Source organism: Capra hircus, chromosome 10 (assembly GCF_001704415.2).
Source record: "Capra hircus breed San Clemente chromosome 10, ASM170441v1, whole genome shotgun sequence".
Taxonomy (NCBI): Eukaryota; Metazoa; Chordata; class Mammalia; order Artiodactyla; family Bovidae; genus Capra; species Capra hircus.
The window spans coordinates 57291182-57315300 of NC_030817.1; the positions used below are offsets into that span (position 1 = coordinate 57291182).

Here is a 24119-nt window from a genome sequence, read left to right on the forward strand (position 1 = left end):
TGCACTACAGTTAAGGGCACAGTATTGCTCCAAGGTGCAAACTTAAAATAGAGCAAACGGCAAATACAGTGTGACTTCTTGGGTTAGCCTTTATTGCCTCAGCCAGCTGTCTACAATGCCACCAAGCCAGTCAATGTGCATTCGCAAGGTGTCACTAGAGCTGGTAAATGCCAACGGACACACAGGATGCGGTTAGGAGACCTGCCCCTCCCTGTCTATCCCTAGGCAGAAGAGCAACGCTGACTTACCAACTGAATGGCTATCATTAACACAGTCTTCAAAGTAAAGGTCCGGTCGCAGAGGTCAAACAAGTCCTCCAAGCTAGGGCCAAGAAGCTCCAGCACCATGGCATTGTACTTCCCACACGGTCCAAAGTAATACACCTGTGGGAGACCTTCACCTGAAAGCAGAGGGAAAATGGGGTGCAGAGTGAGGGACCCAAAGACCAAAATATGACACAGCTGCATCAGCATGAAGCAGATACAAAGGAAATACAACTTATGAGGTTTTCGTTTTCTTTCATAGTTCCTACCGGAGAACCTAAACTGAGTACGACAGCTTCAAAAGAAACTAGTGATGTGTGGGAAATGCTAAGTCATTGCACAATATGTTCAAAATAAAGTAGTTATTTCATACCAAAGGCATTCCCACTGCTATGCAAGACAGAGAATAGTCCGTGGTCCACTGCCGCACTGGAGCATAAACTATTCTCCACCCAGAGTGCCCAAGAGTACACTATCACAAGTTTCAAAAGGATGACTGGTGAGCTCAAAGGCCAGGCTCACACAGCCTGCTGCACTAGGCGGCCTCACGTGTACTCTGCGCTTACTGCCAAAACCACATGGAGACAGAGCTGTCTGTGGCTGTGGCTCCGAGGAGGACTCAGGCTGAAGGGGTGAGGCGACAGAGGGTGCAGCCTGGTCTTTTTCTCATAGGGAGTCTCTGTAGCTTCCTGTTTTTTCTCAGTAGGAGCAAAGTCAACAGGCTGGGTTTGGTTACTGATAAGTAATTATGAAACGAAAAGGAATAAAAATACAAGGCTGGGCTTTCCCCACATTTGAAATTCATAGTTTTAAGAAGCCAAAACCTAGACTTTCTCATCTAAGTGGCAACTTGTGAATGAATTTCCTCCTTAAAGTGTATTGTAAATGAGACATCAATAAATATGTGCTAAATGGCACCATGTGAACTGTGGGTATGAATGAGACTACAGAACTTAAAAAAATCTGGTCCTTCCTGGTTCTGAGTGGGAACACTTACATCTTAATACACTTATGTATACCGTGGTCTACAGCTGTAAATGCTGCAGGTCGCTGCATGCTCCTGCCTATGAGTTTTTCAGATAACAAGGTTCTCTCCATCTTGGCATTCTCTTTTCATTTGTACAGGTAGGAAACTGGCAGAGGTAATTATATCTGCTGCGATCTGAACATCTGTGGCCTCTTCCCAAAATTCGTATGTTGATGCTACAAATGCTACGAATGCCCAGTGTGATTATTTTAAGAGGTGTGGGCCTCTGGGAGGTGAGATCATGAAGGCAAGGCCTTCACGAGTGGGATTAGTGCCCTTAAGAAAGAGAACCCATAGAGCGCCCTAGCTCCTGGAGCCATGTGAGGACACAGCAGGAAGTTAGCAGTCTGCAACCCAGACGAGGGCCTTCAGCAGAACCTGACCACACTGGTATCGTGATCTTGGACTTCCAGCTGCTGGAACTGAGAAAAAAAAATTTCTGAGTTTATAAGTCACTCAGTCTGTGTTGTGTTACAGCAGCCCAAAGGAACTGAGACAATATCTAATCCTTAAAACTTTAACCCAATCAATATGCTTGTCCTTCTCTTCAGCACAGGTCTTGTATATTTGGAACTGGTACAAATCATTGCTACAATATACATCTACAATTATTTTGTGTGCTGCATCAGTCTATTTATTCCATTTAAATACTAGACAACTTCTTTTCTAGTGTTTCTATCAGGTCATTCCTGGCTCATACCTGTCTACCATAGTATACTCTGCTCCTATTAGCCCCATAAACATCCAATGAATTGCCTTGTGCTTGTTTTGATTCTCCCCTTCCCCAAAAGTTGTCTCTTTCCCCCTGTTGTTTTAAGAACTCATCTTCAGTTCACTTAAAATATATAAAACCTAACAGCTGTTCCCGAGCCCTGCTGAGAAATCCAAAGCAGTACACTACCATAGAGATTTACTGCTTTAATTAATCACACAGTGTAGACTGTGGTTTGGAGATCTTTTAAATGCTACATCCTATATAACAGTTTGTGATGTGATGAAAAATTGATTTTCCTAATATATTCTTCAAAATAGATGGGGCAGATCTGTTGGTTGCCTGCCCAATATCCATTCCCTCCTCTTTTGTTAACAACAAAATATCTAATTCTTATGAACAGCAACTCAGCTAGTTATAACCTTCTAGTCTCCTTTGATAATAGGAATGGCAAGTGAGATGGAAACAGAAATTGTTAGATAGGGTGGTTCTAGAGAAGTTCTTTAAGGGAGCTGACTCAAGTTGGAGGTATGTGCCTTTGAGATGACTGAAGCTCCAGAAGCCATCTAGAACTATCAGACTCCTTGAAGATTTAGATATGGATGAAACAAAATTAGAAGAACCCATCCCTGATGACAGAGAAGCAACCACACCAATGCAAGGCTTCCATTCCCTCTGGACTTTTTTTAATCCAGAAGAAAAATCAATCTCTACCTTGATTGAACTACTGTTCTTTGGAATTTTTTTTTACAACCAAGTCTAATCCTAATTAATAAACATTCTACTCCTTTACTTGGTTAAACTGCAAACCTAGACACAATATCCTCCTTCTGAAGTACAACTAAAAGTCAGGGCTGTGTAGAAATATAAAACTGGCATGATTTTCTAGACTTGCTGCCAATACTTAAGGATCAATTTAAAAATAAGACAGATGGTCATCTTGTTCTTGACAATCTTTAGTACCAAATCTAGGCATCTCTTGTCAGAAATTTCCATGTTTACAAAGAAGCCACAAAAGCTTTCTGGGTGATGTCTATAATTTCTAACTGTGAGTAATGTCACTCGTAACTCCTGCCTAGAAATTTCAAAGATGGGAGGAGTTCCTGCTGGCTGTATTATTGTTCCTTTTATTAAATACTTTGAATCTCTTAATACCTCATTGGGCTTCGGGATACTCAAGACAACTTCTGGATTACTGAGTCTTGGCCTTGAAGGCTTTTCTCAAAGATGGACTAGGTCCAAGATGCTAGCGTACAAAGAACTCAAGTCAGAGTTGTGGATTTGGTTCTGCTACCAACTCTGAAAATTCTTTCACCTCTCTGCTCTTTTTCATCCATAAAGAGAAGGAGTTCAGACTGCTTCTCTCCCTCTTTTATTTTGGCTATGCCGTCCAGCATGTGGGATCTCTGCTACCCAACCAGGGATGGAACCTGCACCCCCACTGCCCCCGGCTTCCCCCCACTGGGTAGAAGCAGAGTCTTAACCACTGGACCACCAGAGAAGTTCCTAGACTCGTTCTCTTTTAAATCTATAATCCTGACTATAGCTAGGATTTCCTTCTAGCTATCTTATAGGGTAAAGCCATAGAACCAGTATAAATGAAACCTGTCTCCATAGACAATGTGTGGTACAAATTCAAATGTAAGCTGGTAATGGTAACTGGGAGTGGTACTCAACTGAAAGTGTGTCTATCAGAAACACCTCTAAAACTTTAAAAAACAGATACAGTGACGTCACATCAAACCTACCAAACCAGAATTTCTAGTAGTGGGTATAAGCATAGTTCCACAGGTAATTCAGAAGCGCAACCTCAGCTGGAAAACTCTGTATCTAGAGGGTAGAAAATAAAGGGCACTGCTTTGCTTTATGGCTAATATATTATGGAAATTCGGAAAACGCTGACAGACTAATCTTTTTCAGAAGCTCTTTCCCATCAGAACAACTGGACTCAATACCTTTCGAAAGGAATCATTTTAAGGCTATCTGAAAGACTTGTTCTGGAGTTTCTTAGGTATTATTGAGTATAAAAATCTCTTTGGAAGATGCAGTCGTAACTTATTAGAACTGTCTGTACAGATAAAGATGCCCTCACAAAAGTTTCAATCTGTGTCTGGTTTTACACATGACTAACCCCCAAACTGGCCAGTGCTGGTGGTGAAAGACAGGCCCACGAGAAAAATCTGCCTCTTTGGTCAGAGACGACTGCACAGTAATGATTTATCACCTGGGCTGTATTTAAATAAGAAATCCTGTATATTAGGTTTCACTCTACTTCTACAGAGCCATCTCTAATCCATTGTTTAAGAAATTTTTAATTAACCAACATTATGATGTGAAAGGATCCAACCAGTCCATTCTAAAGGAGATCAGCCCTGGGTGTTCTTTGGAAGGAATGATGCTAAAGCTGAAACTCTAGTACTTTGGCCACCTGATGCGAAGAGTTGACTCATTGGAAAAGACTCTGATGCTGGGAAGGATTGGGGGCAGGAGGAGAAGGGGACGACAGAGGATGAGCTGGCTGGATGGCATCACCGACTCAATGGATGAGAGTTTGAGTGAACCCCAGGAGTTGGTGATGGACAGGGAGGCCTGGCATGCTGTGATTCATGGGGTCACAACGAGTCGGACATGACTGAGCAACTAAACTGAACTGAACTGAACTGATGGTGTGAAATCACTCAATTCTTGGTATTTTAGAAATTAAGGTAGTATTATAATCTCTCGTCTGCTCTGAAAATAAAAGCACTAATGAGGTCTCCTTCCTAAATTGCTCAGCTGCATAAAAGCTTGAAAATTAAAGAAGTAGATTCCAAATTTTCTTCTTCCGAAGGATTTACAACAGATATCACTCTATTACCTTTAGCCATAGGCTAAATCTCTTCTAAAGCAAAACCTCAAGGCTATACCCACACTGCAGATGTTATCATGCATATTCTCACAGGGAACTATGAAATAGCTTTTCCATCCATCAGTAACTTTTCTTATAACCCCTGCTGGACATATGGCCCACACATATATCAAGTTGCACAGGACAGGAAGCAAGGCATATAACACTACAGCTAATTTTCAATCTGGCATAAATTCAACTTGGGTTAAACACTGCAAATCAAGGATAACGGCTTCTTTATCATCTAAGCTGTTACCTAAAAAGATTCCATAATGTATTATGAACAGTTACTACCCTAAGTAGAGATATTTTTAAATACACATCAGGCAGAGAACTGAAATAGAACCACCTTGAAGCTTTTGGTAATTTGATCACATTATTGCCTAATAATTAGCCTTTCATTCTTTTTGAAAAACTAAATTACCTAGCTGTGAAGCAAATTCAAATAAGTCTCATATGTACATTAATATCTGGATATAAAAAAAGTAAAATCTATATTAATATTTCTATGAAAAAGTACATATATGTTGATGACTATCTTCTAAAGTCAGGGCTGGAAAAAAACCTTTAAGGACATAATGACCTCAGCAATTCCTTTTGTTTATACAGTTTGTTTTTTAATTTTTAAAGAAAATAGGATAGTTTTTCTCCAAACTTAAGCTGTCCTTGGTTCCACCAATGGTAGTGGCTTTTAGCACAATTACCGAATGTTCCTTAACGTTTACTAGAGATCAGGGAATTACTGATATATAGGGAATAATTTAATGTTATTATTACTATATATATAGGGATAGTAATAATAATATTAAATAAGTTCACTTAACAAGAAAGCAGAAAGAATAGGCAGATAAACATGATTATATTCCAAAGGAAAAAGTGAAAGGAGAAAATGAAACCATACCCTTTAAAACTCAGCAAATATTAAAACAACAAAAACAATGCATTCTCACAAAAAACATGAGACATTACATGTGTTTTTCTTTTAAAAAAAAGAACAGAATCCCTCTCACTTCTCTGACTCTGAACAAAAATGCCTTTTTACAATATGATGCAGTTCAACATGTGAATCTATTCAAACTGCTGGTGTAATAACCAAAACAGTGAGACCCAGGATTAAAGAATCAGCATTATTTTCTCTTGTCTATAATGAAAAATGTTTTACAACCACCTTGTTCACTGGCCTCTTGGGAACTGGAATATCACTAGACATATGCTGCTAACAGGAGCTCAAATTTGTATGGTGGGAGAAGAGAAGGTGAGAGGCAAGAGCAGAGGAATAATCTCACAGAAACTGAGCTTTTACAGTTTCTCTATTACATACAGGTGTGTATGTACAGAATTACAAAGGCGTTACCACTCAAAGCAGGTTTCGAACTTTTGTTTAGTCAAAGGAATCAGGAAAAAGTCTAAGACAGGACAGATTTCAAACAAACAAACAAAGAAAAAGGACAGATTTCTTCTGTAGCAGAATGCATCAAAGATAAAAAATGTTTTAGAAGTGTGTTATGTATTGGGGGTGGGACTGAAGGGTGGGAGATCCTTTTTCTTTTCCAAAAGACTAGTAACTCAGTTCAGAACTGGTAAATTTATGGGATGAAAAGACCTAGTTTCTAAAAATTTACCACTTTATCCCTGTGATTAAGTTATAAAGACAGACTACTGAGTTTCAAAAGGTGAGAGATGACCAACTCTTCTTAATACACACCTGAACAATAACAACTGAAAAGTTAAGAAAGTTTAGCAAGCATTTAGAAGGAATACAAAGGAAAAAATGAGATTACTCAAAGTACAATGAACCTCTTCCTGACAATTCTGCCCAACTCCCATTACACTTTCTTTGTCCATGAATCTGCCTTCCATATGAAGGTTTTTTGAAGGCAGTTGATTACTATATGTTAACTATGTGTTAATTATGTTTATTACTGCCTAGCACTGGTCAAAGCATATGGTAGATAAGGGCAGAATAAGTATTCATACCAACTAAATATATAAACACAATTGTCTCCAAGTTTTAGACTTTTTTTTTTTCTGGCCATGCTGCAAGACGTGGGATTTTAGCTCCCCAACCAGGGATTGAACCCATGTCCCCTTCACTGGGTACGCAGAGCCACCAGACCGCCAGGGAAGTCCCTAAACCACATGTCTTTTTGGTAAAGTTACTTTCCCTTCTTACATAGGCAGGTTAATTTGTCCTATCCACCTTCTTGGTTTCCAATATTTTTATATCAGTTCCATGAATACTATTTTACACCTTTGTAGCATCTGTTCATCTTTCTATACTTCTTGATTTCTGTAAATTTTAGTTCCTTATCTGGAAAAGGGGCCACCAGGGACATAATTTTTTTTTAATTACAGAAGTGATATATACTAATTTAAAATAAGTATAACAGCAAACCAAAAGTAGTACAGAAACATATGAATAAAAAGTATTCATACGTAACAGATGATACACATACACATAATTAAAAATACTACTCTGCAACTTCATTTTAAATTTAATATTATATAATGGACATTCTCCCTTATCAACATATAGCTGTACATTAAAAGCTATATCCTATCTCCCCCTATGATGTATCATATTTAAGTTTTCCTACACTGATGGACATTTAGGTTGTACCCATATATTTGTTATCAGAAATTGATATTACAGTGAACAGCTTCTGCTTGACATGTGTTATTTTATTCCTTCTTCTGATAACATCATCTTACTCTTCTGGGGTGAAAGCACCATTCCCTACTGTTACTATTTGAGGGTAAAGTGGGGTCAAGCCATTTCCACTGCCACCCCAAGGATATGACTCAAGCCAGGTTAATTAGAAGATTCTATCCTCCTCCCCTACGGAACTGGGTCAAGAATAGGTGCTTAAACTATGCTGGCACAATGTGAGTCGGCTCTTGGACTCTGTGGAACTACTATAGGGAAGGAGGAGCAATTTTTGTCCCGCTTGATAACTAAACAGAAAGGAGAGTTACCTGAAGCTTTCTGAGACTACCACATGAGAATAGGAAGATTACTTATCTGAGAATGAAATTAACACAGAGAAAGCAGAAATCAGAGAAACAGACAGACAAATACACCACAAACCAGAGGACCAAGGACAGGTCCTGGCTTTGGCTGGCCTGAGGTCAGTCCTGTAGGCCAAGCAATTCTCTCCCCTCACTTCACCCACTCAATTAAGTAAACTAGAACTCCATCAATTGAAAATGAAAATGTCTAGACAGAGACACATATACATATGTAAAAATTCCTTGTGCCTACATCTGGGGGCATGAATACATATTATCTCTTGAAGGTGGATTCCTTAGAGAGGAAATGTTGCGTCAAGGGTCATGCACATCTAACCGGTATATGTTGCCACATTGCCAAGTTTAAATCCTCTTTGGTTCCTAGTCTGTCTCCAGTGCTGGGCCTCTTTTCACATTTATCACTACTGTCCTAGGCCCAGGGAGTATTTAAAAATGTTTTCAGAATACATCTTGACTCATTCTTCCCAAAGCCCCAGCACTAGGTTATCTCCTCTCTCCTATGTAGCCACAACATGTTTTCAGGAGTCTCCTAGCCTTTGATCTAAATTATCACTGATATTTCAAAGTCAGGTGACTCCCCCCCTACTATTTGTACAACACTACAATAAGAAATTTCCACTCAAAGCACACCCGTATCACAAAAGTATATTGATCATAAACTGCTTTAAAGCTTATTAATGTTTTTATATAGGTCCTCCAATTTAATCCTAACACACACACACAGGAATTACTACTCTCATTGTATGGGTAAGGAATTCATCTGAAGTGACTTGCTCAGGCCACACAGTGAGTGGCAGAGCCAAGACAAACCTCGCTCTGCCTCCAAGATTCAGACTCTTTTTTGGGGGGGCGGGGGTGGGGGGGCTGCGCTTTGCAGCAGGTGGAAACTTAGTTTCCCGACCGAGACTGAACCTGTGTCCTCTGCACTGGCAGCACAGGGTCTTAACCACTGGACCGCCAGGAAGTTCCTCAGGCTCTTTTACTGTACCAAATATATCTATCTGTGCCCTAACGTCCACTGACATCTAGAATGACAGCAAGGACTACCAAGTAACATTACTTTGATAGGAGATTGATGATGCTGAGAAAGACTGAAGGGAAAAGGAGAAGAGGGTGACAGAGGATGAGATGGTTGGATGGCATCACTGACTCAATGAACATGAGTTTGAGCAAATTCCAGGAGATGATGAAGGACAAGGAAGCCTCACGTGCTGCATTCCATGGGGTCGCAAAGAGTCAGACATGACTTAGTGACTGAACAAAAACAACAGATTCTGTGAAATGCAATCTGTGTATGGACCTAAGTGTCAATCACAAGACACTGATGACGTTTATAGGTTATAAACTCAAGTAATAAAGTATATTTTTCCTTATAAAACCACAGGTTAAGATTCTATCAAAAGTGCATTAGTAGTATTTTTCTAATGTAACTACAAAGTAGTCAATCTTTAAGCCTAATAAACACATCATTTAGGAATTCAGAGGGCAACTTGGCCTATGTTTAGATTAATACAGGAAGTATAGGCCAGAACTTAACCCAAGTGGGATGCTCAGTGTTGCTGTTCACTCAGTCGTGTCTGACTCTTTGCGACCCCATGGACTGTATGTATGACTGCGACCCCAGAGTTCGCTCAGACTCATGTCCATTGAGTCAGTGATGTCATCCAACCATCTCATCCTCTGTCAGCCCCTTCTCTTCCTGCCTTCAATCTTTCCCAGCATCAGCGTGTTTTCTAATGAGAAAGTTTTTCACATCAGGTGGCCAAAGTACTGGAGATTCAGCTTCATCATCATTCTTTCCAATGAATATCCAGCATTGCTTTCCTTTAGGATTGACTGGTTTGATCTCCTTGCAATCCGAAGGACTCTCAAAGAGTCTTCTCCAACACCATGGTTTGAAAGCATTAATTCTTTGGCACTCAGCCTTCTTTAAGGTCCAACTCTTACATCCATACATGAGTACTGGAAAAATCATAGCTTTGTATATATGGATCTTTGTTGGCAAAGTAACGTCTCTGCTTTTTAATATGCTGCCTTGGCGTATCATACTTTTTCTTCTAAAGAGCATCTTTTAATTTTATGGCTGCAGTCACCATCCACAGTGATCTTGGAGGCCAAGAAAATAAAGTCTGTCACTGTTTCCATTGTTTCCTCATCTATTTGCCATGAAGTGATGGGACTAGATGCCATGATCTTAGTTTTTTGAATGTTGAGTTTTAAGCCACCTTTTTCACTCGCCTCTTTCACTTTTATCAGGACGCTCTTTAGTTCCTCTTCCCTTTCTGCCATAAGGGTGGTGTCATCTGAATATCTGAGATTATTGATAATTTCTCCTAGCAATCTTGATTCCAGCTTATGCTTCTCCAGCCAGCATTTCGCATGATGTACTCTGCATATAAGTTAAATAAGCAGGGTGACAATATACAGCCTTTCCCAATTTGGAACCAGTCTGTTGTTTCATGTTGGGTTCTAACTCTTGCTTCTTAATCTGCATACAGATTTCTCAGGAGGCAGGTAAGGTGGTCTGGTATTCCCATCTCTTCAAGAATTTTCTATACCTATCACCCTCTTTAAAATGCCTTCCCTGTTTCCCATAATTAGAAACCATTTTTCCCTTTAGAACTTCCATATAATTTTATATGTAAATTTTAAAAATAACATTCCATTGTTTTGGTGTGCATTATAGTTACTTGCATACCTTAGTGAGCTCCTTGAGAGTAGCACAGAAAATATGAAAATAAACATTACGCTTTTCTTCCAATAGGCAGTGACTATGTTTTTTATTATATAACTCTGTGGCTCTTTACTCACAAGTGTTATGGACACAGCTGATGCTGAGTTCCTGCTAGTGAAAATATCATCTCCTTGCACTATGACTAAAGTAATTATTAGTAACAGACTCTACAGGTAGGTAAGAAAAGTTGAATTAAAGCAATATAAATTACAAAGAAAGAGGAAAAAAATGTAGAGAAAAGTTCAGTGTCAGACTGTTGAAAGCACAAAAGAGTGCAAAGGGGCACAGAGCTGACACACTCTTCTTTTAAGTGGGCGGAATATAAATTACTTAGGAGTCACTGAAAGAAGAAAATATTACTCACGTATGTTAAAACTTGATCTTTTTGTTGGTTTCTGTCTTAGGTATAGTTATAGATACAAATATGCTACAAATACAAAAAGGCTTACTAGCAACAGGATTATTTCAATAATAGGTGTGAGGCATTATCTTTATGCAGTCTGTTACAGGAATTTAAGGAAAATATTCTCTCTCACAACGACACTGAGAGATACTGGAAAGGAATTCACTGAGTTTTAATATAATACAGTAGACACTGCTTTTCACCTTCTCATAACCCACAGGAATAGTTCACTTCAACAACTCATCTCTTTCATTTGAGGTAATCCATAGCCTTGAGGATGCTAAATGTTACCTTTCCTCTTAATAATTAACCTTGACAAACTGTGAGTTAAGGAGGAGGAGTCACTGAGGGCTGCGGTGAGTCCTATGATGGCCACTGAGACTTCTGCACTTGCCTTCCTTCCACAGGCATTTTCTAAGGGCAATCACGAAACTATTCGTAATGACTGGAGAATATGGGAGGAAGAGAAACATGCAAGTACATAGTAAGACAGGTATCTGTAAAGACAGAAAAGTTAAGTATACCTAGAATTAAACGGAGGAAACAGCATCACAGACCTTAGGGTCTGTGCTGACTTTGGACAGGCTTTGGAGCTTGACTGTTTCCAAACCTTTGCCTGCAAGAGCACTGTAACCGTTCTCTGGAACCAATTACCACACTCCAGCCCAGGCCATGAACATATAAGTGACTTGGGTCTATTTCTGGAACTTCGCCTTCTATTTTTCATGAAGATCCTTAAAAGAAGTCAAAATCCAAGTAACAAATTCTGAGCAAATGTCTCTCCCAGTTCTGTACTTGCAAAACAATGCACTGAAAAGGTGTTAGCACTATGTGTAACTGTGAGGTGCATGCAGGCCGCACAATTTCTATAATAAACTCACAACACTCTATTTGCAATTAAAGAAACTACTGGCTCAACAACTCTTCATCAGCAAAATATCTAAAACAGAGGTGGTACATTTTTTTTTCTCCAGGAGGGGGACAAATTTTATGTGTGTATTGTAATTAGAGGTAATTACTTCTATGCCTCAAGTGACTCAGAGCTATTTGAGAGTTTTTAAGAGCAGACAAGGGCCACAGGGGTTTGGCTCCAACAGACAAGCAAGCATATGAGAAATGTCTTAATGCTCTAAACCACTGAAAATACACACAAAGGACACACAACCAAAGAACTAATCCTAGTCCAAAAATGTACTGGGTACTGAGTTTCAGAAATATCAGTCCCTTCTTTTGGCAAACTAATGTAGCTAGTTAATGAAAGTTAAAAGTCATGATGTTTTATCCTTGAAAAAATGGAAAGAAATTCATTGTACTATCACAACTAAATTAGCTCCATTAAAGACCAGAAAATTCATACAGAGTATGACAATTACACCTTTTCAAGCCCAGTATATGAAAACAATCCTATTTTTTCTTCACAACAGTAACAATTTACTACAGATTGGATTTATGCTGTAACATCAGTGAAGCATTTAAAAGTCCTTAAATATAAAGATTTATTTATATATTGGCTGTGCTGGGTCTTCACTACTGCGCACAGGGCTTTCTATAGTTGCAGAGTGGGGGCTACTCTTCGTTGGGGTGTGAAGGCTTCTCTTGTTGCGGAGCACGGATCCAGGCACGCGGGCTCAGTAGTTGCAGTGCATGGGCTTAGCTGCTCCGCGACCTGGGGGACCTTCCCGGACCAGAGATTGAATCCATGTCCCTTGCACTGGCAGGTGGATTCTTAGCCACTGGACCACCAGGGAAGTCCAAAATGCCATTTAAAAATGTTTTCCAGACAACGTAGGTAGATTTGGAAATGCACATGCATGCACACAGACTCTTTCACGGGAAAAGATGACAAGCACAACACACTTGCTCTTGTCTGAAGTTTGCTCCATAAACAGAGGATATTTTAAAAACTGAAATATAGGCTATTTACAATGTTGTGTTAGTTTCTGCTGTATAGCAAAGTGATTCAGTTATACATACACATATATTCTTTTCTATATTTTCCCATTACTTACCATAATGATATTGAATATAGTTCCCCTCACTGTACAGTAGGACCTTGTAGGACCTGCATCCTATATAAACTAGTTTGCATCTGCTAATCCTAAACTCCCATCCATCCCTCCCCCACACCGCCTCCCCTTGGCAGGCACAAGTCTCTTCCCTATGTTATGAGTCAGTTTCAAGACAGAGATGCTTTTCACATAGCCACCTCAGGCACTTGCTACCAACTCACCAACTCAAGCACACTTTCATATTTGGGCTCTTCTCCCTGAGAGGAACAACAGCGACACTGCTGCTGCTCCTTCTGCAAAGGATATTCAAATACACTCAGATATTTCCAAACATCCTCCTCACCCTTTATCCAGGGGACAGGGCTTTAACCTTCTAAAATATGAGGCTTCTGCTGTTGCCCTAGTGGTTACTTATTTCAAATATGCCACTCATGTGGAAAGGAGCAGGCTTTCACAGGGTGGAAGTTCGGCAGAAATGGCTTTAAATTCATCGTTTCACATTGGTGTGTTCAGAGATTTAGTATAAAAACAAAACAAAAAGATGGATCAAATCTGTATAGTTTATATTCTTTCATATTTTGTAAATTCTGTATTAAAAGCATGCTATACATATATTAAAATATCAGTGTTTCAGACCCCTCTAAGTATAAGAAGATTGGTCTCTTTTAACACAGGCCCAAAGAAGGCTTTTCTCTTAAGATTATTCTTTTCCAACAAGCATATGATAAGTATAATAAACACAGATACAATCAGCTGTGAAAGAAGCAGTTCTCTTTCTGAAAGTACTCACTGCCCTTTGCTAGGACATCACATGGTTGTTGTTTATGGACTCTAATCCCCACTTTGAGAATCTCGGTATGTTGAAATGTCTCAAGGCAAAATGCTTTGCTTTCTAGCAACTGGTACATGAAGAGTAAAAATGTATGGGCTGTGAGTCCACTGTGTTCTTGTCATACTGTCAACTGCTTTCTCCCAGTTCTTGAGCCACATTCTTAGAGAGCGTACTCTATGCTGAGTGGTGTAGTCCATGTGATCCTCTGCCTCCTTATCAGAGCATTGGGATCTGGATTGAAAAGCTACTCCAAACTAAGTCAGTGAGTCTCTTTCCTTGTTGTTGCTGTTTAGTTAGTAAGTTACGTCCAACTCTTTTCCGACCCCAAGGGCTGCAGCCTACCAGGATCCTCTGTCTACAGGAATTTTGTCACTTCCTTCTCCAGAACATCTTCCTGACCCAGGGATCAAACCTGCATCTCCTGCATTGGCAGGTACATTCTTTACCACTGAGCCACCTGGGAAGTCTCTTTCCTAGGAACTTCCAACTGAGACAAAGAACTTCAGTCACTCTCTGCTGGTGCTTAAATGGAAAAGAGTTACATAAAAGGATCTTTCCATCAAATGTAAGGAGAAGCAGAGAAGGCTGATAATACAGAGAAAATGAAGAGTTCTCACAGAAGCCAAGGCAAAAGGTTTTACAACCATAAGCAGAAGGAGGGCCAAATATAGTGTCAGAGTCCAGAAGAGTTAGATAGAAGGCCAGAAAGTAGTGAATGATCTCTGTTCGTTTCTAAGGCAAATATCACGGTAATCCAAGTCTATGCACTGATCAGAAATGCTGAAGAAGCTGAAGTTGAACGGTTCTATGAACACCTACAAGACCTTCTATAATTAACATCCAAAAAAGATGTCCTTTTCATTATAGGAGCCTGGAATGCAAAAGTACAAAGTCAAGAAACACCTGGAATAACAGGCAAATTTGGCCTTGGGAGTACAGAAGGAAGCAGGGCAAAGGCTAATAGAGTTTTGCCAAGAGCACGCACTGGTCATAGCAAACACCCTCTTCCAACAACACAAGAGAAGACTCTGCACATTGACATCACCAGATGGTCAACACTAAAATCAGACTGATTATATTCTTTGCAGCCAAAGATGGAGAAGCTCTTATACAGTCAGCAAAAACAAGACCAGAAGCTGACTATGGGTCAATTAATGAACTCCTTATTGCCAAATTCAGACTTAAATTGAAGAAAGTAGGGAAAACTACTAGACCATTCAGGTATGACCTGAATCAAATCCCTAACAATTATCCCTAACAGTGAAAGTGAGAAATAGATTTAAAGTATTAGATCTGATAGACAGAGTGCTTGAAGAACTATGGGCAGAGGTTCGTGACATTGTACAGGAGATAGGGAGCAAGATCATTCCCAAGAAAAAGAAATGCAAAAAAGCAAAATGGCTCCACGAGGAGAACTTCTCGGTGAGGTGCCCCAAGCACAAGGTGAGACTGTGGAGATGAGAAGGCGGTGGATACTCGTGATGGAATGGAAACGGTCCTCCTGTGCAGCCACACCCCACCCCGCCCCACCCCTCGTGCCTGCCCGCGCCAGCACTTCCTTCCTAAGTTCTTACATCACTCTCAAACCGGTGACACCACAGGAAAGAAAGGCCCAAGAAGTTGGAATGGCTGTTTCCATGGACACAATCTCCATAGTGACAGTGTGGGGGGAGGGGGGAGGGGTGGGATGATGGGAAAGGGTGGGGGGAATTAAAAGGGAGGGATAAAAATATATATATATAAATCTATTTTTAGTCTGGAAAGACTTTGTTTAAATGAAAGGTGCGCTATCCCTTTTGATTCTATTTTAAAATTATCTAGTTAAAGAACTCCAAATTTGTTCCAATGACGTGAAATTTAAATGTGAAATTGAACCGAACAAACTCTGATCTCACAAGGACAGGGGTGGCTTAGATCCTTGGCCCAGCTCACACAATTCAGAGACCCTAGACCTGGGGTCAGAAAAACAGATGAACCACACCAAACCATGTCTTTGTCAGTAATTTGTCTCAAAAGTGGGAAGGTCGAGGGGGAGGGAAGTGGGGGATGGTCCGTGTTTTCAAGAATGGGAGAATGATGTTTAAACACAAAAATAAATCTTTTTCATTTCCAGAAAAAAAAAAAAAAAAAAGCAAAATGGCTGTCTGAAGAGGCCTTACAAATAGCTGTGAAAAGAAGAGAAGCAAACAGCAAAGGAGAAAAGGAAAGACATAAGCATCTGAATGCAGAGTTCCAAAGAATAGCAAGAAGAGATAAGAAAGCCTTCTTCAGTGATCAATGCCAAGAAATAGAGGAAAACAACAGAATGGGAAAGACTAGAGATCTCTTCAAGAAAATTAGAGATAGCAAGGGAACATTTCACACAAAGATGGGCTCGATAAAGGACAGAAATGGTATGGACCTAACAGAAGCAGAAGATATTAAGAAGAGGTGGCAAGAATACACAGAAGAACTATACAAAAAAGATCTTCATGACCCAGATAATCATGACAGTGTGATCACTGACCTAGAGCCAGACATCTTGGAATGTGAAGTCAAGTGGGACTTAGGAAGTGTCACCACGAACAAAGCTAGCGGAGGTGATGGAATTCCAGTTGAGCTATTTCAAATCCTGAAAGATGATGCTGTGAAAGTGCTGCACTCAATATGCCAGCAAATTTGGAAAACTCAGCAGTGGCCACAGGACTGGAAAAGGTCAGTGTTCATTCCAATCCCAAAGAAAGGCAATGCCAAAGAATGCTCACACTATTGCACAATTGCACTCATCTCACACACTAGCGAAGTAATGCTCAAAATTCTCCAAGCCAGACTTCAGCAATACGTGAACCATGAACTTCCAGATATTCAAGTTGGTTTTAGAAAAGGCAGAGGAACCAGAGATCAAATTGCCAACATATGCTGGATTATCACAAAAGCAAGAGAGTTCCAGAAAAATATCTACTTCTGCTTTACTGAGTATGCCAAAGCCTTTGATTATGTGGATCACAATAAACTGTGGGAAATTCTGAGAGAGATGAGAATACCAAACCACCTGACCTGCCTCCTGAGAAATCTGTATGCAGGTCAGGAAGGAACAGTTAGAGCTGGACATGGAACAACAGACTGGTTCCAGATAGGAAAAGAAATACGTCAAGGCTGTATATTGTCACCGTGCTTATTTAACTTATATGCAGAGTACATCATGAAAAATGCTGGGCTAGAGGAAGCACAAGCTGGAATCAAGACTGCCAGAAGAAATATCAACAACCTCATATATGCAGATGACACCACCCTTATGGCAGAAAGTAAAGAACTAAAGAGCCTCTTGATGAAAGTGAAAGAGGAGAGTGAAAAAGTTGGCTTAAAGCTCAACATTCAGAAAACTAAGATCATCACATCCGATACCATCACTTCAGGGCAAACAGATGGGGAAACAGTGGCTGACTTTATTTTTCTGGGCTCCAAAATCACGGCAGATGGTGACTGCAGCCATGAAATTAAAAGATGCTTACTCCTTGGAAGAAAAGTTATAACCAACCTAGAGAACATATTAAAAAGCAGAGACATTACTTTGCCAACAAAGGTCCATCTAGTCAAATCTATGGTTTTCCCAATACTCATGTATGGATATGAGAGTTGGGACTCTAAAGAAAGCTGAGTACCGAAGAAGTGATACTTTTGAACTGTGGTTTTGGAGAAGACTCTTGAGGGTCCCTTGGACTGCAAGGAGATCCAACCAGTCCATCCTAAAGGAAATCAGTCCTGAATATTCACTGGAAGGACTGATGCTGAAGCTGAAACTCCAATACTTTGGCCACCTGATATGAAGAGCTGACTCATTTGAAAAGACCCTGATACTGGGAAAGATTAAGGGCAGGGGGAGAAGGGGATGACAGAGGATGAGATGGATGGATGGCATCACCGACTCAACGGACATCAGTTTGGGTAAACTCCGGGAGTTGGTGATGGACAGGGAGGCCTGGTGTGCTGCAGTTCATGGGGTCGCAGAGTCGGACATGACTGAGAGACTGAACTGACTGATACATGTCTGACTATACACCAAATCCTTGAAGAAAAAAGTTTGGTGGACTTTGTTCTGATATCTTGAACTATTCATTCATAACTCTATCTTGCTTCCCTAATACAATTAATCAAGAATTGCTAGCATAAGCAAACAAAGCAGTTGAGAGCCTCAAAGGGAGAGCACATGTAAAAGGAGCTGCAACTCAACTTGGTGATCTCACTGCCAGTGAAATGCTGCTGAGGGTTTATATACAGAGATTTTATCAATTTAACAGACATGTATTGAGTCTCTTCTTTGGGTGAAATTATTTGCAAATAATACTACAGTGAATAAAAGATGCTTCTCACCCTTAAAAAAGCTCACAGTCCAGGGAACCCTCCTACATTGTTGGTGGGAATGTAAATTGGTACAGTCACTATGAAAACAGCCTGGCAGTTGCTCAAAAAACTAAAATTAGACTTGCCATATGATCCAGCAATCGTACTCCTTGTCATATATCCAGAGAACACTATAATTTGAAAAGACACCTGCACCCTAATGTTCACTGCAGCACCGTTCACAATAACCAAGACATGGAAACCACCTACACGTCCATTGACAGGTGAGTGGATAAAGATGATGCGGTGCATATATACAATGGAATACTACTCAGCCATAAGAAAGAACAAAATAATGCCATGTGCAGCAAAACGGATGGACCCAGAGGTTATCCTACTAAGCGAAATAAATCAGAAAGAGAAAGACAAGTACCACAGGACATCATTTATCTGGGAAAGTTAAAATATGACACAAATTAACTTATCTACAAAATAGAAATAGACTCACAGACACAGAGCACGTTCCAGTGGCTGTCTTGTGTGAGAGGGATGTGGTGAGGATGGATCAGGAGTGTGGGATTAGCAGGTGTAAACTATAATATACAGAATAAACAACAAGGGTCCTACAGTGTAGCACGGGGAACTATACCAATAACCCATGATAAACCATAATGGAAAAGAATATGAAAAAGAAAAGTACAACTGAATCACTCTTGTATAGCCGAAATTAACACAACACTGTAAATCAATGATACTTCAATGAGTGGGGAAAAGAAGTCCACAATCTAGCAGCATATCACACTTTGAAAAGTCCACAGAGTAAGACATACGTTCTCTTTCTATGAGTTCTCTCATTACAGAGCTTCATGTGTGGCACGTATACAAGGAATAAAGAAGTACTCCCTGAAGCAATTCCTGTGTTATACAAACTGAACTGAGTGATAAGAAATAAAGAGTTGTGGTCACTGCCATGTGAGAGCAGCGATCAACAAACTACAGCTTTTAAGTAAAATCTGGCCCATCTATTTTTGCAAGATTAGAGAATGAAGAACGGTTTCTATATTTTTTAATGTTTGAAAAAAATTTAAAGAATACGTCATAAGTGCAAATTACATACGATTCAAATTTCAGTGACCAAGAATAAACCTTTATTGCAATATAGCTTATTTGCTTACAAAGTGTTTTTGGCTATGTCTGCACTATAAGGACAACAAAAGCTGAAGATAAGTTAACAAGAGGTGAATACTTGCAAGAGAGACAATACTTGTCACAAAGCCTAAAACATTTACAATTTGTTCCTTTATACTGTCTGGCTTCCTAAGAGATCTCACCTTCCACACTAGAAGCAGGATATAGGCCAACTGTTTGTATCTTTCACTTTGGAGGTCAACGACATTCACTAACATTCCCACAGACCATTGTAATAAACCTTACTTGTGATGTTTCAGTGGTTCATCACTAGTAAGACCACGTCCCTTGAGAATTCACAGATGAATCCAGTTATGCTAAGGACCAAATGTAAATGAATCCCTTGGCTTGATCTTTGCATCACGGTTTCAATTCTGTTTTACCAAACAAAAGTAGGTATTGACCATTTGAATTTGTTTTTCCTGATCTTCTTTTCCAAGTAGTAATAGATGGCTGTGGTGAAGTGTTCCCCTAAACTGGCGTGAAAGGCTGGGGAGCTGTAGAAGTTAGTGTTCATTTCACCAAGCAGGCTCTTAACTATTATTTCTACCCAACCACATTCAGCTCCTCTGAAAGAGACAAACATCTCCCTCAAGATCATAGCTCTGGTGGGTTCACCACAGTGGAATTCTGCATTATGAAGTCAGAGAAACGACTGGGAAATATTTACTCACTATTGTTTGAGAATCCATCAAAAATTTTTCAAAAATGAAACTGTTAGCTCTTTGTTCTGCTATCTTTCAAAGCTATGAGAAATGTAAATAAGATATTTCTACAGGAAAATTAGATCTTCAGTTTCAATGCAAAACAATACTGCCTTGTGTTTATACAGCACTTTTCCCTTAAGGATTTAATGCCTTTACAGACATTACCTCATTCAACTCTAGAAGGTCCGCAAACTCCATAAGAAAGGGGAGGTTCCCCCTGGTGCTTGAACAGGGAAACTGAGGCATAGCAGGGGCACGTGGTTAACAATAAGTCACCGAAAAACAGTGAGAAACTTTAGGCTAAATTTCTCCTTGCTCCCATTGGCTGTCTCCATTTATGCACACTGCCTATAATTAGAGAGGGCAAGTGTCTAAATCTTCAGTCTTCAAGATGTTATTTCAAGGCTGTCCATTTATCCCAATTAAGATCCGTTTTTCCTGAATTTAGTGGTGTATGTCTCCTCTCTCCATGGTATCTCTGGCAGACTTTTGAAAAACTTATACATGGCAAGAAAGAATCCAGATTTCACTTTCTTTTACCAAGTTCACCATCATCCTTTTTCCTCTTGTTATGAAAACTTTCTGCCCAACTGGGGACCAAAACATTTCTTCTCAATTCCTTAAAGTACTCCTAGCTACTGAACATCTAAGTTGACATGTGTTACTTGTACGTAACTCCTCTTGTTATGTGATTTACTTCTATTTCAGTAAAATTACCATCTTTCCAGCAACTCTTCAGATGATCTTATTTTTTAATTTTCCTGTGTACTGCTTCCTGTGTTTACCCAGCCTGTTCACAATGTACTCGTAAGGAGCTTCCCCACCCTACAGGAGGGTTTTGCCAGTCTCACGCTTTCTCATGATTTTCTTCAGATCTACGCTTTATTCCTCTAGTGAAGTAAAACCAAATTCCTGTTAATTTATCAACTGCCTGGATTGAGAGTTCTTCTGGGACCAACCAGTACACCCTGTCCTTTTCAAAAAATAATTTACTTGTTTATTTTTGGCTGTCTTTCTCTACCTGCAGAGAGCAGGGGTTACATTCTAGCTGCGGTGCATGGGCTTCTCGTGGTGGCGACTAGGTTCACGAGCTTCAGGAGTTGCGGCACATGGGCTCGGTACTTGTGGCTCACAGGCTCTAGAGCACAGGCTCAGTAGTTGTGGCGCACATGCTTAGCTGATCTGAGGCATGTGGGATCTTCCCAGACCAGGGGTCGAACCCATATCTCCTACACTGGCAGGTGGGTTTGTTTTTTTTTAACCACTGAGCCACTATGGAAGCTCCCTTTCCCCCAGTCTCTTTTGATGACATATAAAACCATTCCCTCTCAGAAACGTCAAAACTGCAAAGCCCAATCAGTCATATGAATATTTAAAAATATAAATTTATTGACAAACAGTTGATTTATAATGTTAATTTTAGGTGTACAGCACAGTGATTCAGTTATACATATACATATATTCATTCTTTTTCAGATTCTTTGCCCATACAGGTTAACAGAATGTGAATACTTTAGCCATGGCATAAAGATTTTGGTGGGTGAAAAAATGGCTTGCATGGAGTAGCTCTGAGCTCTTCAGTTGCATACATGGAGAAAAGTATTCAAATGACTAATTTACTTTGGAAAAAAATGTTTCAAAACATAGATCACCCAGGCTATAAAAGATTTCATAGGTAACAAAGGCATGAAATTAGGGGACGCCATATGAAACAGGAAATCCTACTCTTTCACTGGGGGAAAGTCCCGGGGCTTTGCTTCAGTTGACACTTTTACAGCTACCTTTCACTAGTTTATTACAATTAGGCAAGGGATAATAGGTAAGGTGCCAGGCATCTGCTTAGTATACACAGAAGACAAAAATTTGTACAAAAAACATGAGATAAACACATTCCTAGCTTAGGTTTTTCTACTGTGTGCTCCTTGGTAAGATACTAACCTTCCTTGTGCTCAAAATGGGAAAAATGAAACCACCATATAAAGTACCTAGTAGGCATTTGCTTTCTCTTCTGAAAAAGATTTTGCCTAGGCTTTATTATTTGTTACACTGTGAAATTTCAATGTCTTTTTTATTTTTGAAGTTTGTGTTTATTTTTAAAGGTTGTGCCTTGCTGAGCACCCAGTGAGAGTTCCTTGATCAGAGATTGAACCTATGCCCCTCTGCAGTGGAAGTGCACAATCCTAACAACTGGACTGTCAGGGAATTCTCTCTTGCTGTCTTTAATTTGAGGATTAGCATCTCTTTTACAAGAAAGCCAAAGCAGAACAGTCATCAGCAGATTAGAATAGCTGCTGGAAAGCCAGGGCATGGCAGCTCAGGCGTAGATCAGCTCTGATATTTATTCCTACAGCCCTTGAGAATTTTTCCCAGGTAGGTTGCTGGAATTAAAAGTTAAACCAGAGTGAGATCAGTGGCTCTACTACATTTAGGATCTCCGAGCACAATTAAGAAGGCTCTAGTAGCAAACAGATGACTGTATTATCTATTTATAAGTTGCGGTGCTTAGCTGCTAGGTTGGCAGTGCCCAGCTCTTTGTGGACCCCATGCACTGCAGCCCACCAGGCTCCTCTGTCCATAGGATTTTTCAGGCAAGAATACTGGAGTGGGTTGGTGTTTCCTCGTCCAGGAGATCTTCCCGACCCAGGGATAGAACTTGTGTCTCCTACGGCCCTTGCAGCGGCAGGCAGATTCTTTACCACTGAGCCACCTGGGAAGCCTCATATTTTGAGACCCCATGGACTGCAGCCCACCAGGCTCTGTCCAGGGAATTCTCTAGGCAATAATACTGGAGTGGATAGCCATTCTGTTCTCCAGGGGATCTTTCCAACCCAGGGATCAAACCTAGGTCTCTTGCATTGTGGGCAGATTCTTTACCATCTGAACCACCAGGGAAACCTATATTATAAGTTAGGCCTTTCCAAATGCCAAGTGAAGTGATGGGAATTTACCATAACTTACCCTAATGCTTGTGACTAGAAATGCCAAACTTACTGTGCAAAACCACTGTTCCTGAGAAACAGCTAGCTCGAGAACAGTGATAGAAGGGAACTTTTTGTTCCTTCTGGCTAAGTCAGAGGCCTCCACCAGATTTTATTACTTGTATTCTTATTTCTGTATCCAGAGTCCTGTTTTCTTGCATTTGACTATTCACCTCTCCCCCATCTTCTTTCATTTGCTCCTGCTCTTGCTGCCTCATTCCCTCTCCCTTCTTCTCTCTCTCCTGCCACTTTAGCTGCAGCCTTGGTTATGGTTTATTCATTTTTTGTTAATTAGCAAACACACACTGGCCCCTGTTATATGAGCAGCCCCTATCTAGCTATGAAATTTCATGCTCATACTGTCCCTCTTATGTTTAGGCCTCCTCTCTGTGGAGGCCACTGGTTTTGCCTGTCCCTACCCCAAACATACTATCCACCAAGTCCTGTTCCTGTGTCTCAGGATACAAGCAAAAGCGGGAGGTGTACTGGATGAAAGATTTGTGGGTTGGGAAATTTAAAAACTGACAATGTATATACTCTCCTAAGTAAAAGGTACACAGAACACAGGAAAATCTAAACCATTCCCATAACAGGAAAATAAGTTTGGAACTTACCCACGGTGACTATAATACAACTAGCCCAACACTGACTGCTGAGGAAAATGATAAGAAAATAAGAAAGATGGTTACAGCTCACTGGGTGCTTTCATCTGCTGAATGCAAGGCTTACAGTCTTTAATTATCATGATTAAACACTGCTATTCTTTCTTGTGAAGCTGGCACACTATACTAAACAAATACTTAAGCTACCAGGAGGGCAAGGAAGTCCCAGGGAATCCAGAGTCGACCTTTCAGTCCTTCATTTCTAATCTTGTGTACTCAGAACAATCTATAGAAAGTACACATGAAAAGATAGCATGTTGTGCTCAATTCCAAAGCCCTTTGTACTGTGAAAAATCAAAACAGCGATATAAGGAAGAAAAAAGCAAAAATAAGACAAAAACTGAAGATTGTACTTGGTTTAGTCACA

The 24119-nt window shown here is 40.1% G+C and overlaps 1 protein-coding gene across 2 annotated transcripts in view; it reads right to left on the reverse strand.

Moving 5' to 3' along the window:
• Window positions 1–24119, reverse strand: part of CSNK1G1 (casein kinase 1 gamma 1) — a 146143-nt gene that overhangs the window by 41690 nt on the left and 80334 nt on the right. For both annotated transcript variants that reach the window (XM_005685666.3, XM_005685664.3), the window contains exon 5: window positions 249–400. In XM_005685666.3, the coding sequence (XP_005685723.1) occupies window positions 249–400 (152 nt within the window). The remainder of the gene's footprint in view (window positions 1–248; window positions 401–24119) is intronic.